The sequence below is a fragment of the Rhineura floridana genome, chromosome 20 (genome assembly GCF_030035675.1).
Source record: "Rhineura floridana isolate rRhiFlo1 chromosome 20, rRhiFlo1.hap2, whole genome shotgun sequence".
Classification (NCBI taxonomy): Eukaryota; Metazoa; Chordata; class Lepidosauria; order Squamata; family Rhineuridae; genus Rhineura; species Rhineura floridana.
Genome location: NC_084499.1, coordinates 21,628,878 through 21,648,829, shown reverse-complemented (window position 1 = coordinate 21,648,829; position 19,952 = coordinate 21,628,878). Strand labels below are relative to the sequence as shown.

General features: G+C 49.2%; 1 protein-coding gene across 1 annotated transcript in view; it reads right to left on the bottom strand.

Annotated features, from left to right (window-relative positions):
- The window catches only part of NOTCH1 (notch receptor 1), a 98,255-nt gene that overhangs the window by 53,813 nt on the left and 24,490 nt on the right, over positions 1 to 19,952 (bottom strand). The window contains exon 3 of the mRNA XM_061603695.1: positions 813 to 1,075. Within this exon, the coding sequence (XP_061459679.1) occupies positions 813 to 1,075 (263 nt within the window). The remainder of the gene's footprint in view (positions 1 to 812; positions 1,076 to 19,952) is intronic.

The window sequence follows — 19,952 nt, the reverse complement described above, 5'->3', positions numbered from 1 at the left end:
CCCCACCCCCTCACTTTATTATTAATTTAAGTGTTTCTTATATTTAACCATCAATGGGGCAGCAGTTACTGCAAGCAAATGCTGGGCTGGTCGAAGGGCCAGGATTGGGAAGCCGCTGTTAGGGGTTCCCCCATAGCTCAGATGCACAGCTCTTATCTACCAGGATCAGGGCATTCAATACTGCAGGTCCAATTCTGTGGAACTTCCTCCTGGCTGAGATCAGATGGGCTCCCTCTCTCCTGAACTTCAGGTGCTTGATGAAGACTTTTTAAGTTATTATTTCAACAAGCATTCAAGTGAGTCCTTTTCCTGATTCTATGGTTCATTTTAACTGAATTTAGGCTGTACCTCTACTGTGCACTGCTTAGACACCGCAGGTGGTGCTCAGCGCAAGTCCTACTCACTGGGATCAGCCCCACTGAAGTTAGTAGACATGACGAAGGCTGCAATCCAAACACACTTACCTGGGAGTAAGCCTCATTGAACCCAATGGAGTTTACTTCTGAGTAGACATGTACTGGATTGCAGCTTAATTTAGGTGCTTTCATTTCAATGGGTCTACTCTGAGTATAACTTAGGTGAATACAACCGTGCAGTATTAAGTGGTATATAAATTAAGGCAAACACACACCTAATTCTGATTCTGTTATCCCTTAATCAAGATGGGGAGTTAACACAGCCTGAATTCGGCCCAGTGGCTGCCAGTTACCAGCCCCCATCCAGCATGCAATGGCAAATGCCTGAAACCTTCATACTTATCCAAGACCCCAGACCCAGCTACGTGGGGGGGAGAAGGGGGCTCCTCCCCTTACCTGACCACCCCGGAGGACAGCGGCACTTGTACTCTGTCAGCGTGAGAAGGTCGCAGGTCCCTCCATTGCGGCAGGGGCTGCTGAGGCAGGCGTTCTCCTCGGGCGTCAGGCAGAGCTTGTCGGTGAAGCCCAGGCGGCAGGCGCAAGTGTAGTCTGCTGTGTTGCCATGGACAACGGGCTGGCAGGTGCCAGCGTTCTTGCACGGGGAGCTGAGGCAGGGGTTCTGCAGTTGACAACGGCTGCCGACATAAGAGCCAGGGCACCTGAGAAGAGAAACATGGGCACCAGGGGACACATCAGCACCAGGGGGCACCAGCAGTGTCTCTCTGCAGCACAGCTCTAGCAACAAGTCCTCTAGGGGCATTTCCTCAATGTGCTTCATGAGCATTCCCTGAGTAATCCATACAACAACCCTGCCTGGTAGGCCAACATTATCCTCAAGGCTGAGAGAACAGCGCCACCCAGGAATTGGAGAGATCCCAATCAGGAGCTACCCTGTTCGAAGAGGCCCCCTTAAGAGGCAGTCCCCCGCCCCAAATGCTGCCTGCCAAGCCCAGCAATCATGCTTCCTTTGGGCACTGTGCATGCACTCTAATGTGCATGGGCACTAATGTCCAGAGATATCCTATAGCGCTAAGCAGGAGAGAAGAGAGGAATGACTGCAGGGGCTCCATGGTGAGAACAAGGAGCCCCTCTGGGGGGAGGGGAGTCTGTGATTTTGCCCCACCTCCTCTGTGAGAACTGAAGCTGGGGAGGCAGCATCAGAAGTCAGCATTTATAAGGGGCTGTTGCCACTTGGAAATGCACATGTGTATACTGGGGGGTGCTCTCTGCATTTCTGTGGTTTGGATCTGCTAGCAGCAGTTTATTGTGGTCCCTCGGCATTATTTGTTTCAGGTGCCATCCGCACTATCCATTTAAAGCAGTATTATTCCACTTTAAGCAGTCTTCCTGCAAAGCATCCTGGGAACTGTAGTTTGTGGAGGGTGCTGAGAATTGTTAGGAGGGCCCCTGTTCCCCTCCCAGAGCTACCGGGAGTGGGTTTGATTGCTAAACCATTCTGCAACCCATTACAAACAGCTGAATAAACTGGCCCTGGAACGCCAGGAGAAGAAAGGGGGGGGGACCCTCAAAGACAAGACCTCAAGGCTGTCCGCTCTTGCAGTCATGGCTGTAAGATACATTTGCGCCCTGTGATGAATCCTGTTTCCCACCGTGGCCTGCCAGACACCTCCAGGAAGCCCACAAGAAAAGCAGGACCTCAAACAGCCCCATTCGCTGTTGCCCTGCAGTAGCTGACACTCAGAGGTAGACTGCCTTGGAATCTGGTGGCTCCATTAGTCTGTCATGGCTTCTAATCGTGGGTGAATGTCTCCTCCTCCTCCTCCATGAATGTGTGCAGCCCCCTTTGAACAACCACTAAACTTGCCACAATGGGCTGTATCCAACCAAGTTGTATTCCCATTGAGTAAACCCACTGAGATGAATGAACCTAAGTTTAGGCATGCCCATTCATTTCAATGGGTCTACTCTGAATAGGATAAGCACTGGATACAACCTAATGTCTCGCGGCAACCCAAGTACATAATTTGGGCATGCCTCAAACTTACTGCAAAACCAGCTTTACTGCACAACTGTCCTGAGTCCCGGCAGTATGACAGAGACAGGGGTCATTGCCCAGGTCAAAGCAGGCAACTCAGTCCCTCCCTGGTTTTTAACCACAATTAACACTCTGCTCCCGAGAGACCTGTGCTGAAGAATTGCAAGCAATCAGCCAACTGTCCAAGCCTTCCAGCCCATGAGAATCCTTTTTTCACACGCATCCTACACCCCCTTCCTGCCTCCGGAGACTCCTGTCCTAACACTTCGCAGAGCCCCCCAGAGCCATAAATCTCCCAGGTTTCAAAGAGGCAGCTCCACAGATCAAACGGGACTTGGTACCCCTGAGAAACACACTCTTGGCTTCTCCAAACCAGAGCAGACTTTGGAGGAGTTGTGTAGCCCGCCCTGGGTCTTTCAAGCTGCCCCAAAGCTGTGTTGCTCGACACGCAATGGAGATGATTTCAAACAGATCTGGGTTTTGAAACCATGATTGTGACTGCTGAATGGAGCACCGTTCAGCAATTTTCATGATTCCTGACTGTTGGAAACTGCGCTGGGGCCTTTGGGCAAAAAGGGGTTTACGCATTTTATAAATTTTATTATTATTATTATTATTGTGTCATTTCCTCCTGAGACACCCCCATACAGTGCAGGGAAGGATGTTGTTTCATTTTTGGGGGGGGGGGTTGCATCACATCTCCACAACCCCAATTCCTCCACCATCACCATCCTTCCAGAACAGCGGTCAGGGCTTCAGCTGATTCACACATCCCCTCTTTTTCTCCTCCCTCCCAAATGACACTTCAACACTTCCATCCTTCTTGGAATTTTGCAGGTACTTGTCAGGCCATTGACGGTCCCCCCCCAAAAAAAACCATCCTTTGTCTTTTATAATATATACATTTGTATACTACTTCTGCTTGAGAGAGGGACTCCCCTGAGTGTATAGGGGAAAACACAAAAACACAACCTCCATCACCTATTGAACAGCCCCATTTTAATTCCACTAGAGGGAACAAGAGGATATTTTGCAACAAAATGTTGCAGCACAGAATGGGCTGCTCAGGATTCCAGATACCCTTTCCAGTCAATTCAACCTTTCCCAGACAGTTTTCCATACCTGCCCCTCCCCCAAAAAATCCAGTCAGCATTCCTTAGTCCACTGAGCATGGTCAGACCTCATTTGGGGCCCTCTCCTCCCCACCCAAGATTATTTGGACTCCCCCCTTGACTGTTTCTATTCCCCCCCAACACACACACTCAGTCAAGCAACAATCAATGCCATTGAGTTACTATGAGGGTATTTTTGGGGGGGGGGGAGTCACTACAATACACAAAACTGGTTTTCCTTTTAGTCTGGAAAGGGGTTTGGATTTAGGATCATCATCATCATCAATGTATATAAATTGCAAGCTTCAAGCCTTCATGGATGTGGGTGGTATTTTGGGGGATAGTCAGGGGGGCTCTGATTCCCACACCATCCTAACGCTCAATAGAAGTGAAAGAGCGAGAGCTTGTCCACAGGCGAAGAAGCACCCTGAACAAACCCCCTTGGGTGCATAGCTCTGGAAACAACAACTGCTGTGACGCTGCCTTAAAAGATAAGCTCCCTTCCAAAAGTTATTACCAAGAGCAAAAAGGCAGGGTCAGCCTCCCTCCCAAAGGCAACATATGCTAGATTTTTATCTCAGCATGAGTGCCTCCCATTTATTTTCTTTCTTTCTTCCTTTAAAAACACATACACACATCCTTGCAACATCACACCCATCCATCAAATGGTCACTGGCCTGGCCATCTGTTGCCCAAAACCAAAAGGGCCTGAGCCAACTGGCTCATAAAAAATAAGACCCCCCCTCCCCAAAACAAAGCCACAGACAGGACAGCGTATGGCACACATATTTTCTGAAAGAACAGAGCAGCGGAACACACAGATCAGCTCTGAGGAAAAGAGTGTGCAAATGTGTGCATTCACACTAGTTTTCTGCAATGCTGCAAATCACTTTTTAAATTGCAAATGGCATCGCCTTACTTAAAGCAGTTGCACCGATCAGCCTTTGCTCTCAGGAGCAGCCCGGCCTTACCTCCCAAACAGACAGCTCTGGGAGGGCATTTCAAGGTCCTCCACCTCCACACATCATGCCCAGGCTGTGGCTCTGCCAAGTCCAGGCACTTCCTCTCTGCCGTCTCTGCCTTTCCTTCCTTTTCCTTCCCTTCATGCCCCTAATGTTAAGCTTAAACCCAGCGGGTCATCCAACAAAGTGGAACGTTGAAAGATTCGGGACCAATAAAAGGATGGTTTTCCACAAGCACACAGCTGTAGCATAACAGGCTGCCACAAGCAGCCCATCTTGGATCTGACATCTCAGCTCTGCCCCAAGAGCTTCAGCCTCCTGACCAGAAAGAGCCCTTCAGCTTTGCCAACAACACATTCGTTTAATTTATCTCCAGCTTTCCCCCTCAAGAGTGGAGGAGCCCAAAGCAGACGCCTTCATTTCATTGGGAGGAACCTGAACCTCAATTCAGCCCTTTCTTCAGAACGATGAGGCCTAGAATCTTAGCTTTACTTTTAGGGGAAAGGTTGTAGCTCAGTGGCAGAACACTTGCTGTGCATGCAGAAAGTTCCACGTTCAATCTCCAAGTAAAGCTGGGAAAACACCCCTGTGTGAAACCAGAGAGAACTGCTGCCAGCCAGGGTTGACAATACTGAGCTAGAGAGAACAATGCCCTGACTTAGTAGAAAAGAGCTTTTTATCTTCCTATTTTGTTGTTCAGCCCTTTATGAAGAGCTTTGAGGACTAGAATCTTAAATTATGTTGAGGGGAAGAGTTACAGCTCAGTAGCAGAGCATCTGCTTTGCATGCAGCGGGTCCCCGGTTCAGTCCCCAGCAGCATCTGCAGGCAGGGCTGGGAAGGAAAGACCCCCCCCACCTGAAATCCCAGAGAGCCGCTGCCAGTCAGAGTCAACGATACTGAGCTACAGAGAACAATGGCCTGGCTTGGTCCGTGGCAGCTTCCTGCGTGCTTATCCTGTTGCTGCCATTACGAGGCTACAAAAGTGCTTGGCTCTGGGTGGTCCCCCTGCAGCTCTTTTAAGACGCTGGCAGCAAAATGGGCCCAGATGAAGTCAATCAAAACCAGGGGGCAAAACACCAAGCACTGGCGAAGAAGCAAGGAAGTCGGTCAGTAGAACTGGCAGATCCACAGAGAAATATTATTCAGTCCCAAGTATCCTCCTTGCAAACAAGCCTCCCGAGAGCTAGAGCGGGAAGAGGAATGGGGGGAGATCTGCCCCCCTCTGTGCCACAAACGCCCATGCTCCATTGTTGGGGGCCTTGCTGAGATTTGAGGACATTTCAAGTTAAAGAGACGGCATGATCTGGTCCAAGTGAAAAGAAAAGTGGGCATAACAGAAGAAAGGGGTGGGGAGAACAAGAGGTAGGGCAACTGCTGGGCAGACAAAAGGTTGCCCGGAGCAGGTGTGCATCTTAATGAGAGGGTCCCAGCAGCTGCTCTGCCTGTCGCCAGCCAATCCGCTCCACAGGGCCAGCACCGCCGCCACCGCCAGGGAGGGGGGAGGGAGCCAAGGGGGAGCTGCGGGGGCTGGGCCACCCCTCTGCTAGGCAATGCAGCTGGCTGCTTTGGAGGGAAACCCGCTGCCCAGAGGAGAAAAGGCGTCCATCCGGGGGTTGGAGACTCCGCTCCTTACAGGCACAGAGGAACAGCGAAGGGTGGGTGGCGACAAGCACGCACATGGACCTCCGCCATTGCTTTCTCCTGGTCCTTGGCATTCTCTGCAGCCCCAGCCTCCTCAAAAGCTCAGATTGGACAAGCGAATTGTTTCAAGGGCATCAAGCTCTCTCTCTCTCTCTCTCTCTCTCTCTCTCTCTCTCTCTCTCTGTGTGTGTGTGTGAGTGAGTGAGAGAGAGAGAGAGAGAGAGAGAGAGAGAGAGAGAGAGAGAGAAATGGGGGTGGTAGAAGCAGGGAGGGGAAGGGGGGAAAGAAAAGATGGTATATCTCCACGGTCCTTATTTCAGCAGTCCACACTTGGGTAGTTACCTTTTTCCATCAGGATCAACCAAAATAAGTCACATAAACTTTCAGGTTTCAGGTTTTGCAGAACTCCTCATCAGTTACAAAAATGCAGGCCGCCGAGCCTTATTGCATTATACCTTCCCAGAATTATACAATGTATACTAACAGATCGTATGCCTCAAATACTTTAGATGCAAATGTTAGATACCTTCTTTGAAACCTTGTGTCCCTTTCTGTAATGTTTTGGTTGTGATTGAAGTTGGAAAGCTTTCCATTAAAATCCAAAACAAACAAAAACAGGCTACCTGATAAGAGTTCTCAACTTGAAAACGTGCCACATTTTTGTGACTTTTGGTTGGTCCTGCTGAAGGTATTAGCCGAGTGTCGACACCGGAGAGTTTCACCTACCCCGGACTGACTCAGTTCAGCTGATGATATCTGTGCAATGCCATGCCGCTCAGCATGGTACAATCTATGCACGTTTACACATCTAGGAGTGATTCGCTTTTCAGCAACCCTGAAAACTTTATTAGTAAGGAAAGCTGCCTCACTTTTGTGAGCGACTTGCAGGAAATGCTCTCATGTCTTGAAGCCGTGCTGCAGATTGTCCCAGGTGCAAAGCCATACAAAATCCAAGTTGTTTGGATTAACCAGACCAAGGACCAAGTAGCAACATTTTTTAAAAAAAGGCAACAACTGGAAAGCAACACCCTAGTCAGAAAAAAAGTCATAGCGACATTAACAGGAGGGCTCTGATGTGGTAGAGCCCTTGCTTTACATGCAGGTTCAACCCCCGGTGGCATCTCCAGGTAGGGCTGGAAGAGACCCTGCCTGAAACCCTGGGGAGCTGCTGCTGCCTGTCAGTGTAAACAATACTGAGCTAGACAGACCAATGGTCTGACTCAGTATAAGGCAGCGTCCAACGTTCCAACCATACTTCTGCACTTGTTACTGGGATGGGTGCACCTGTCCATTCTCTCATGGGAGAACTCCTTGAGAAACAATCTGGTGAGAAGGAACTGCTGCACAATTTTGCACTGTGAAGGTGCTCTTTAAAGTTGCCGATTAATCTCATTTCCTTTTCAAGTTATGGTTTGGGCAAGGCGGGGGGGGGGAAGCTCACTCTTCCCCAACCGACGTCTCGAATGTGCAGCACCCTCTGCTAAGAAGACAACCCATCTAAGCAAGAACGCTGCTGCCAGAGCAAGGACAGTTGCTGGCATACCCACACTGCTTCTCCAGGGCCTAGAAGGCCGGCAGGCGCTGGGCACCTGCAAGCCAAAGTGATGCTCCTGTCCTAGGAGAAGACCATGCAGCCCCAAGAACTCTCTTGTCTGAATAGATGGCCCCATTTCTAGCCCTCATGGCCAGCTCCAGAACATCCCAGGTAGCGGGTTGCCTGGGCACCTAGGCGTCAGGTAGGACTGGCACGCATCTAGGCATGCAACTCCAACTCCTAAAGAACTATTGTCAGCACCAGGACCAACCCTGGAAGGCTTCTTCAAGCCCTGCTCCTGACAAGGACAGCAGCGTCACTGCTGGTATGGCTATTTCTATGTCTGAGCTGCTCACCACAAAAATCTCGCTGGGACTTACAGAAACCAAAAATCCATAGATATTAAAAACCTATATGATACCTATAAAAAGACAGTCAAGCCACAAAAGAAATCCCTGGCCTGGTCCTCTTTAGGGACCCCCTCCAAGAATAAGTGTGCAGGAGCTCTGCTTGACATTATGATATTATCTGATGCTTAATACGCTCCGCCTCCCCTTTTTAAAAAAGATTCCTTTGTTTCTATGCATCCCTTTCCCCTATTCCCTTGCAAAACCCTTTTATTGCGGTTTTAATATTAATAGTAAACATTTACAGTGTAGTCAATCCTGGATTCACTACACCAAAATGTTTTTAATAGAAATATTTAAATAAACAACAAATGGGGGGAAAATCCCTCCATTCCAACACAAGGGTGAGATTGAGCAAAAGGTAAATCTCTCTGGGTGAATCAGGCTCAGCCCTGGCAACAGCATTTCACTCCTTCTGGCTGTCTGGTTTGGCAGCTCCAGACTTGGGTCCCTGCGATAAAAGTCTCTAGCTTATCTGCTGGAGGTTTAGCCTCTGCTTGGCTCACGTTCTCCTGCAGATAACGCCTGCAATCAGCTCACTGCACATCAGTATTTATCTGCCCACATGAAGATCTTCGTTGGAAATTAGGGGCTGACCGTTGTATTGACCCTCTGCTCACACACAGGAAGCTGCCTCATACGCAGATCCTTGGTCCATCCAGCTCAATGTTGTCTACACTGACTGGCAGCAACGGCTCACCAGGGTTTCAGGCAATAGTCTCTTCAGCCTTACCTGGAGATGCCGTTGGGGACTGAACCCGCATGCAAAGCAGGCGCTCTAACCCACTGAGCGACGGCCCTGTCCCACACAACTTGACCTTCCACTGCATGTGGGTTTTGTGTGTCTACAACAGCTCCTAGCCACAATAGCTCCATTCTGCCATCACAGTTGGAAGCAGCACGCCTCTGAAAGCCAGCTGCTGGAAACGGTGGGAGGAGGAAGTGCTGTTATTGCACTAGGGTCCGGCTTGCGGGCTTCCCATACGAAGCATCTGGTTGGCTACTGTGAGAACTGGGGGCTGGACTAGATGGGCCCCCTTTGGCCTGGTCCAGCTGGTTAAGGGCTCTTCTGAGGTTATGCTCAAAGGAAATGGAGGAAGATTTCTGGTGGTCTGTGGAACAGAGGCAAGGAAACTTCCTGCAAAGTTTTGTGTGGGCTTTGCCATCACCAGACATGACACTTACCCTAAAAATTCCACATCATTTCCCCCCCCCCATTTTGGGCCTTACTAACAAAAGAGCTCTTTTAAATCTGAATCTTGGAATTATCACAAAAGTATGCAAACTATCCACATGCAGCTGTGCTTAGTTTGCCTGATCTAATCCAATCACAGAACGTGGAACCTGTGTCTAGGTGCAACCAACCAATAGCCCTGTGCCTGTAATCTCTACTAACAGATCAATGTTGCAGTGCAGGCCTGAGGTGGGGTGGGAGAAGTTCCACCTTTTGTCATTTTTGGTAATGCCCCTTTGATTTTTTCGGAGCACAGCAATGCAAATGTAAATTGGCAAAGTGGAGGATGCATTCACCGATCTACCCCACCTTGTGGTGCTTCCAGCCAAGAGAGAATCAAATTACTGGCACCAATTACAGGGAGTTTGATTTTTGAGTGTGTGTGCACGTGTCAGAGAGAGATGCTTCAGGCTTGCAGCATCAATTCTTTTCTTTTTACTGATCCAGCAACCAGACTCTTCTTATGTTCTTAATTGGCTATAAATTAGCTACCAGGAAAGGTTCAAGGTGCTGATATTGGTGTTCAAAGCTCTATACAGCTTGGGATCAGAGTACCTAAATAATCACCTCATCCCCTAGATACCCCAACCGATCATTGAGTTCTGCAAGAGTGGCCATCCTGCAGATACCATCATAAAGGCCAGAGTGGTGCAGAATAATAATAGATTGTTTTTCCTATTAGGAGGTCCACTCTGCACAATTCTGGCATTTAGTGTGGCAGCACCTACACTTTGGAACTCCCTCCCACTGCATGTCAGACAGGCACCTTCTCTATTGTCTTTTCAGTGCCTGCTAAAAGTGTTTTTCTTTCAACAAGCCTTCTAACATCTTCATCCCAGTTAACATTGGATCTGAATTGATTTTCTGTATGTGCTGCTCCTGCTGCTGTTTTAACAATTACTTTTCAAATGGTTTTTATGTATGCAGTGGTTTTAACTGTTTTTATATATGTAACTTTTAAAAATAAGTCTTTTTAAAATATATATAACTACTTTATATAACTCATTATTATTATATTATAGTTCTTCCACACAAAAATTTACATCAGGCTCTTTCAAAGCTTGCTTTGTTTTAACTGTAAGATTTTTGGAGGGGTAATTTGGTGGTAGCGGTAGTGTCTCCTATTAAATAATTCTCAGGGGGTCGAGGAAGGGAGGAATCAGACGGCCAACCGAGACCCAGTGTGGTGTAGCGGTTAGAGTGCTGGACTAGGACCTGGGTTCAAATATGCACTTGGGCATGAGGTTCTCTGGGCGACCTTGGGCCAGTCACTGCAACTTAGCCTAACCTACCTCACAGGGTTGTTGTGAGGATAATATGGTGAGCGGGTGAACTAGATCCTTGGAGGAAAGGATATCAATACACTCAACAAATAAACAAGCTAACTCAGAACTTGTACAGTCAACGTATTTGTCAAATAGGGAGGTTATTTTTTCATTATTTATTTATTAATCACCTTGCACACATGTCTCAAGTCCTTGCAACCGCAACTTCTTTTTAACCTGCAGTCCGCAAATGTACCTGCATAGAATGCAATACATAAGCAAACTATGACCATAATTGTTCCATTGTAATATCTATGTAATAGGTACATTTTGTATTCCCACCATCAAAAAACTGAAACCTTTTCCCCCACAGAGAGCGGCAGTTGTTGCAAAAACAACAACTGAATCAAAACATAAATATATACAAAAATAGGACAGTGACCCCTCGAAACTGCAGTAAATGGTGGTAACAGAATTGTAGGAAGGCGCCTTTTACCGAGTCAGACCATTGGTCCATCTGGAGCAGTATTGTCAGCAGTCACTGGCAGCACTCTCCACAGTTCCAGGCAAGGAGCACCTCCTGGCCCTACCTGGACGTGTCAGGGACTGAACCAGGGACCTTCTGCAGACAAGGCAGGTGCTCTGCCCACTGAGCATGGCCTGTCTTAGCACAGCTAGGAGGCCGTAGAAAAAGAGGGAGGCAAACCAGAGATGGACCGATTCCATCAAGGAAGCCACAGACCTGAACTTACAAGAGCTGAACAGGGTGGTTCACGACAGAGGCTCTCGGAGGTCGCTGATTCACAGGGTCGCCATAAGTCGAAATCGACTTGAAGGCACATAACAACAACAACAGGTAACCTATTATCAAATACTGCAGTTGTGAAATAGTTGCAGCACTTCTTCTGCATAAAGTTTTGATTGGTTGGCAAAATGGAAATGGATTCCCTTCAAGTGGATCCCGACTTATGGCTACCCTCTGAATAGGGATTTCATGGTAAGCGGTGTTCAGAGGGGGTTTACCATTGCCTCCCTCCGAGACTAGTCCTCCCCAGCTGGCTAGGGCCTGCTCAGCTTGCCACAGCTGCACAAGCCAGCCCCTTCCCTGTCTGCAACTGCCAGCTGGGGGGCAACTGGGCTCCTTGGGACTCTGCAGCTTGCCCACGGCTGCACAGGTGGCAGGGCATGTAGCCCCTGAGTCACTCTCTGTGGGGGTGATCTTTAGTTGGCCCTTGACACCCAGGAGACACGAGCAGGGATTTGAACTCGCAGACTCTGGACTCCCAGCCAGGCTCTCCTCCCCACTGTGCTATACCACTTAGGGGCTACTATTTAATTTATTGCTTTGCCATGTGACTTCTGTTTTAACATTCCTCCCCTCTACATCCAAGTGCAGATATTTGTGCCGACTAAGGACAGCCCTTCATGCATTTGATGATGCGGGCTGTAGTCTACTAGGAAGCATTCAGGCCCGGGCGCAGGGCCATCGTAGCTCAGGGGCTGCTGCTCTGCACAGAGCAGATCCCAGCTCCAACTCCCAAAGGCACTGCCGGAGCAGAGCAGGAGAGATTCCTGCCTGGAGCCCTGGACAGCCGCTGCCGGTCACTAGGCTGGATGGACCAATGGTCTGACTCAGTATATGGCAGCCCCCTATATATGCTGCAATAAACGTTTACGTCTTCTGTTGTCACTTTTGCTGCAACCGCCTGGAATTGATTCTCTTTGCTGCTGGCAATGGATGCTACAGGCTGGAAACCATGCAGTGCAACAGGTGGCCATTGCACATCACCCAAAAGTGCATGACAACAGAGAGGTGACATCATTTCTAACAAATCCTCCAATAAAAGACATTTTTGGTTACAGTGCCAACTGCCCCCTAGGTAATTGCCTGCTTGACCTCTAGGGAAACGCAGAACTGTAAAGCCCAAGCGCTCCCTGGATTTATTTTAGTTTTTTTAAATGCTCAGGCCGATGGCTCTCTCAAAGGGTGTGTCAAAGACGGGTTCGGTGCCTGCTTGACAAAATGACTCCCCCCCCCCCGCTTTTGTTTCTGCTGTTTCGGGGATTTTCTGCCATTTTACCAGCAACAGGTTTTGTCTTCCTTACACTCTTCCCTGTATAGAAATGTCATCTCCGAACACAACCCCAGGCAGATGTTTTGCTGACCTTTCACCCAAGATTAATGCAGAGGGTTCACCGGTTCCTTTCAGGGCCGCGCCAGCTACCATCTGCCACCCCAGGGACAGATGCCACGCACACACATTGTGACCCCCCCATTTTATTCTGTCCTTTTCTTAAAGGGGGGGGAGTCCCCAGCCTCAACTTACTAAGGATAAGATCACTGCCAATCTGATGCAGAAATTCAAAAGGCCTATTGTGGGATAAGAGGAAACTTAAATTCAGAAGAGGAAGTTTTCCCAGATCCCTCTTTGCTGGAAGACCCCACAAGCCTTTCAAGGGCGCCTTGAAGCCTCAGGGCTTGCCCCCTCAAGCTAATTCTGATTTTTTATTTTTAAAGTGCCTCTCTCCAACCTGGAAAATCTTTCTTTTAAAAAAAACAGGGAAGGAGCACATTAACTTGAGGAACAAAGGCAAGACAAAACGGCCTCTTTAAACTAAAGACATTGGTTAGCAACAGTGGATATTGAGAACTCGTACAGCCTGAGCACAAGGGGAAAGAAGTGGGGGGGGGGCAAGGAACCTGGTCCAAAAGGGAGCGAGGCCCTCAAAAGGGGCTGGACCTTGTCTAATAGTTAAAAGGTCCGGATTCAAAACTGGCTCTTGGCAGGCAAGAAGAGGGAGAGGTTGGCGGCTGCTTTTCTAACCAAGGCCCTGTCTGCACTATATATTTAAAGCACTGTCATGCCCCTTTAAACAGGCATGGCTTCTTCTCTCCCCAAAAAGAATCCTGGGAACTGTAGTTTGTTCTGGGTGCTGAGAGTTGTTAGGAGACCCCCCTTGTTCCCCCTCACAGAGCTACAGTCCCAGAATGACTGGGACCAGTAGCACTGGGAGGCGTGTAGGGGTCTCCTCTCAGCAACAAATGGCACCTCCCAGGACTCCTTGAGGGGAGGAGCAGCCATGCCAGTTTAAAGTGGTATAATGCTGCTTTCACCATATGGTACGAACGGGGCCAAGAGAGCAGGCTCTGTTTTCCCCTTTCTTTCTGCCTCAAGGCAACGGGCGGGCGTCTTTAGCACCCTGTGAAGAAGAGGAGCTTCGGTTAAGAACAGCGGTAGCCAGTGGCTCCGGGCCGGTGGGGCGGTGGAATCCGCTCCGGTAAGCTGCCCAAGGTGCCTTCAGATTTCAGCAGCTTGGACAGCTCCTTAAGCGTTGAGACTAAAACCCAGAGCAGATTCCACTTGCCCACTGACACTGAGCCCCCCGCCGCCATTGGTTAAGACAGTGGTTTTCAAACTCTCTACTCGTCAGGGATGCCGACGGTGTGATGACAGCAACAGTAAGCAACTAACTGAATTATGGTCTTCAGAGGGGCAACCCCAAAGACAGCCCTGCACCTCCCACCTCAAGCACAATGGCTTGCATCCAACTCAATAGGCCCAATGCACTGAATGGAGCTAGGCTAGCCACATCCTTTATGTTCAATGGGTCTGCTCTCCGTGGCACTAACACGGGCGGGCTATGACTCAGTGCTTTGCAGCGGAGTTCAGACTCCCAGGCTGCCCATCCTCAGGGGAGGTCCACGCATGGGTGCACCAGCTGACACCCCACGGGGCCTGAAGAAAGCATTTGGCTCATGCGCTCCAGCCAGTTTCCACACAGCCTGACTGCTCTCTGTCCCGCAAGTAGCTGCCCTCCAAACCAGGGCCTTACAGAATCACAATGGCCCTCGCTGTTCCCCCTCCCCCACGCTGAAAGCACTCATGGGAAAATCTGGGGGGGAAAGGTCATGGCCTTCTAATTAGACCCCCTGCCTCCGCATTAATTAAACAGAGCCCAGCATTGGCAACTGGAGAGACTCCCAGGTAAGCAGCTGACAGGTGCCCTTCCCCAAATTCTCTAAGCCCTCCTGATTCCAGGTATCACCTGGTGAGGATCATAAAGCCCTTTTGCTGCTCCAGGTGCTATTTTATAGACCAGCCTGTTATCTCTAGAGGCTTAATGATTGATTCCCCACCACTGAAGAGGCAGAGGCTCAAAGTTTGAAGCCGACTGTAAAGTCAACAGAGAAAAGTGCCTCTACTCATCGCTCTCCCAGAATGACGTGCCCCCAGGAGAAATGCTCTGGGGTTTAAAGATTAAAAGATAAGGGCTCGCTCTGTGCCTGGGAGGAGAACTGCAGAGCATTCTGCAAGCGGCAGACGAGCCTTGCAGCAGCCCTGCACAGATGCAGCCAGGTGATGAGCAGCAAAGGGTTGCTAGCACCAATCCAGAGGGGATGCCACTCTCCAGACACTGCCTGCAGCCACTTGGCAAGGCTCCATGTGAGCCCCACCAGTGCAGCAGCAGCAGCAGCAGCAGCAGCAACCAAAAAGAGGCTTGAGAAGGGGAGGCGGCCCCTTACAGCAGAGTCCAAACATACAGAACACAAAGGCATGGCCAACCTGCCTGGGGTGGGAAGCCCTGAGAGACAGTGCAGCAACACAGGCTGACAGAACACTTGCGCTCTAGGCCTGCCCCCTTGGCCCTGGCAAACACCAGCCCTAGGGTGCATGCTGAACCCCTCAGTGGACGCATCCATACCGGGGAGGGGGGGAAATCCTTCCTAGAAAGTCCCAGAGGCTGCCAGTCAGGCAAGGCGCACTGGGCTGCCCTTGCCATAACTGGAAATTTAATCTGTGCTGCCTAGCGGTGCCGGCAAGCCTCTGATCAGTTGTCTCAGAGAAGCTAGCTCGCCCTCATGACTCTGAGCCTGGTTCCAAACAGCAACTGTGAGTCCAACACACCAGAGAAGGAACAAGAGGAGCTGCCTTATACAGAGTCAGATAATGGGTCCACCTAGCTCAGTGTTGTCTACACTGACTGGCAGCAGCTTACTCCAGAATTCCAGGCAGGGACGTTCCCATCCCGATCTGGAGATGCACTGGTGCTCTTCCCACTGAGCTTCCCTGGAACTGCGGGCTGCGTCCCTCTGGGGCTCTTGATGTCATGTCAGGGGCCAATGTAATGTGCACTGTGATCACACATTATGCTACTTATTAACAGTATGAAACTATACATGGAAACATGGGGTGTGGGGATTCCACAGAAACCCCCCCTCCGAGTTCCAAAATGCGACGCCAGACTATATGTGGGACAATTTTTTCCCTTTCAGAAAGTCTAGACCTGTTAACCCAGAAATGCTTCAGCTATTGCCTGACAGGGGTGTGAAATTAAATCCATCAGACATCCAGATCCAAGTTTATTAAAAGTCTCCAGGATGCCAGCAAGCAGGGGGAAATTAAGCAGGGACAAGTAGGCACAGTGTAATTTATGCATGGCAGACAATTCTTTGAAAAGGAGCTGCTCCTTTGGTTGTTGTGATTTTGGTGGGGTGTGGGCGGATTTTCTGGTAAACATTCTAAATTAAAAACAAATTGCAGATGGTATCTTGTATCAAGCCTGAAATTGCTAGCTTTTCTCTTCAGACCAACAAAAACCGTTCCGTAGGGAGTCAAACGCTACCATTTATGGTACCAGCTTGGGGGGGTTGCCCCAGTCTGTAACGTTTCTTCTTCCTTCATCCCAATGGGGGGGGGGAATGTGTGGAGGAAAAAACATAGTGCTGTGATGTAGGCAGATGTCAGCCCAGAGCGTTTTGGAATGGAAGTCCCTATTGTACTGAAAAGACAGCACAACCCCACTGATAAAAAAAACACATCTTCTCCATTTCTGAATGGGAAAGAGAGGAACTGATTTTCAATGGAACATCTACAAAGTTCCATTCACAACAGAATGCTGCTTTGCCAACTGAAGGGATTATGAATGATCATTTGCATCCACCCCCTAAAAAAAAAAGTCTAAGAAGAAACTATTGTGTTCAGGTCTCTGAGTATTAACCCTGTATATCCAAGTCTCAGAATGTTAACCCTTGGGATTATAGCTTGTCTTTTTCTTTTCTTTCCAAAATGAAATTTTGAGTTCTCAAAGAAATAATTTGAGAATGTGGGTGACAACATAGTAAGATCATAAGAAGAGCCTGGCTGCTGGATCGGCCAAAGGGGGCCCATCTAGTCCAGCCTCCTGTTCTCACAGTGGCCACCCAGGTGCCCATTATGGGAAGCCCACAAGCAGGATTTGAGTGCAAGAGTAACTCTCCCCTTCTGCGTTTCCAGAAACTGGTATTCAGAAGCATGCTGCCTCCAACAGTGGAGGTAGAATGTAGCCATTGATGGCCCTATCCCCCATGAATGTGTCTCATCCCCTTTTAAAGCCATCCATAAGAACAGCCTGGCTGCTGGATCAGGCCAAAAGGAGCCCATCCAGTCCAGCCTCCTGTCCGCACAGTGGCCAACCAGATGCCTTAAGGGAGCCCACAACAGGGCCTGAGGGCAGCAGCAATTCTCCAGAGGTAGACTTCCCCGGGGCACAGAGGTTCTGCTGTCACATCAGACCTCCATAAGAGTAGCCCTGCTGGAGGGAGCCAAAGAGAGCTCATCTAGTCCAGCACCATGATCTCACAGTGGCCAACCAGATGCCCCTGCAAGAAGCCCGCAAGCAGGACCAGAGTGCCCAGAAACCCAGGGAGGCTCAGGCACCCTTTCCAGTGGGCTCAGAAGCTGGGTGTCAGTGCCCTGCCCTGCCCTTCACAATCAGCACCAACTAACTTCCAGCCACAAGCATCCTATGGGCTCCCCCACCACCCACCTCTCATCACCTTGGAACCAGAACCCACAGAAGGCGGATTCAGGTTCCACTCAGGCCTACCACCATGGAACCCTTGGCATTAACCTTTTGACTCCTGGAAGACCGACACAGGAACTTCTCTCCCTGTAAGTGTGAACGCAGACAGATGTGGCGGCCATCCCAGACTGCTTTGAACGGACAGAGCAATGGCTCTATTTTGAGAGAAGAGGCCCTTTCCCCAGCTATTAAATTTTGGCCTAAGGACTGAAGCAGCTTCTCCAAGAAACCAAAGCAACAGGCCCTTTCCTACTCTGAGGGCTTTTGTGATCTTTCAGTGGCAGGCAAGTCTGACAAAGCACCAAACCTGTCATCAACTGGGGGAAAGGTGAGTTTTTGCAACAGGCAAAAAGGAACTCTGGGCATGCAAAACAGATAAAAGCAAACCATAAGAAATGGGCGGGTTTTAAAAAACTACCGTTTCCCCTCCAATGCTGTTAAAAGAGAAGTATCCAGGTGGGTTGGGGCAAGGGAGGAGGGAAAAAAGGCACTTCCTGAAGTGAAGAAACAGACTGGCAGGCAAGAGCAAAAAGATCAAACGTCCTCCACTGGGTTTGGAGGGTCTTGTCAGCTGCTTTTTTAAACCAGGGAAACGCCCCCCCCCCCGTCTCTGGCCAGCAAAGCCCCAGTGTCAACATGGGGCTGTATTGACCAACTCCAGACAATGGGGGGGGGAGTCTCTGCCCTCCGGCATTCTTCCACAGGGTCTCTTAGAAACCCACCTTTTATGGGGAACAGCAGGCAGCGCGGAAAGACCGTCTGTCACCCCTGCCTTTTGACTCAGAGGCCTGCACCCAACGGTTTAATAGTGGCTGGGGATGGGAGGCGTCTCCTGAACTCCCCGATGGCCTCCTCAAGGGCCATGCCATCACGGCAGTCAGTTCCCCCCCAGCCCAACAAGAGTCAGGAGGTCTGTCTTCCTCTCTACGCCACAAAGCTCCCTCAGACCCACTCTGGCAGCTAGTAAGAAATTTCCCGGCAAAAATCCTCAAGGTACAATGCCCTGTGCATGGCTTTCTTGGAAGTAAGGCCCACTGAGACCAGTTTAGGATCAGAGCTAAGCCCCACTAAGCTCAGTGGGAAGGGCCGTTTGCCTTAACGGCAGAGTTCAGTGGCAGAGCACCTGCTTTGCATGCAGAAGGTCCCAGGTTCAAGCCCTGCCAACATCCCCACATAGGGCTGGGACAGGATCTTTCCTGAAACCCCAGAGAGCTGCTGCCAGTCAGTGTAGACAATACTGAGCTAGATGGACCAGTGATCTGACTCTGCATAAAGCAGCTTTCGATGTCCTTCTCCAGAACTGTTCTGCAAGACCAAACTGAAGTAGGAACCAGAAAGATACCTGCTATTTCTGGAAGTTGGTTTCAGAAAGCATCAAGTCAAAAACGGCACCCTGCTTTCCAAAACAGAAGTACAAAAATCACTGAATGTTTTCACTCCTTGCACCGGCAAAGAGGAATTGCCAGCTCCAGGCAACCAAGCAAGGAAAGGCTCAGGTTTTCTTCCAGAGGGGGCCTCAAATGACTCACTTTAGGTTTTGGAAAGGTAGGCAAGTGGTAACTCTGCAGACAGATTTGCAAGGATGGCCTACACATGTGGAATGGATATGTTGTTTTATTTTGCATTTATTACATATGTACAGTTCTTTCTCCCGAAAGGGAGCAGGTGGCATAATGATTACAGTGTCGGACTAAGACCTGGGTTCAAATCCCCAAGGACAAGGAAATATAAAGCCCAGCCTCAAAAGGTAAATGACAATACAAAAATGAGTGTGTTTATTTGAACCTACAAAGTATAATTCCAACATAAACAAGTGAAGAATATTCAACTCTCACTCCTCAGAGCAATTATTATACATATATAAAGATACAGAAAACAAAACAAAAAATGTTGACTAAAATGTCTGAAATATCATTATTGTAAACTATTTACAGTTACAGCAAAACAGTGATTGTGGCCAGCAACAGCACAGCAAAGGCTCACGTGACAAACGGTTGTGTTACAGAACCAACGCGGGTCTTCTTTAGGGGTCGATATACATATAGCTCGATCTTGTCACCACATGTAACTATTTGCTGATGTACCTGTCCGTCAGGCACTGACCTATCTCCCCCCAAGAATAAATTTACACTCCTTGATAAATCTGGATATAAGAATATTGTTGTATAGGTTACTCAACCATTTCTATTTCAAGGGTTTTCTCCAAGATGTTAGGTCAGCCAGCAAACTGTATCAAATCCTCACTCAGCCATGAAGCTCACTAGGTGACTCTGAGCCACTCACGCTCTCTCTCTCTCTCTCTCTCTCTCTGGCTAACCTACTTCACAGGATTGTTGTGAGGATAAAATGGAGAGGGGGAGAACTGTGTATGTCACTTTGAGCTCCTTGGAGAAAAGATAGGATGTAAGTGTTACAGTAGAGAGCCAGTGTGGTGTAGTAGTTAAGGTGTTGAACTACGACCTGGGAGACCAGGGTTCAAATCTCCACACAGCCATGAAGCTCACTGGGTGACCTTGGGCCAGAAACTGCCTCTCAGCCTCA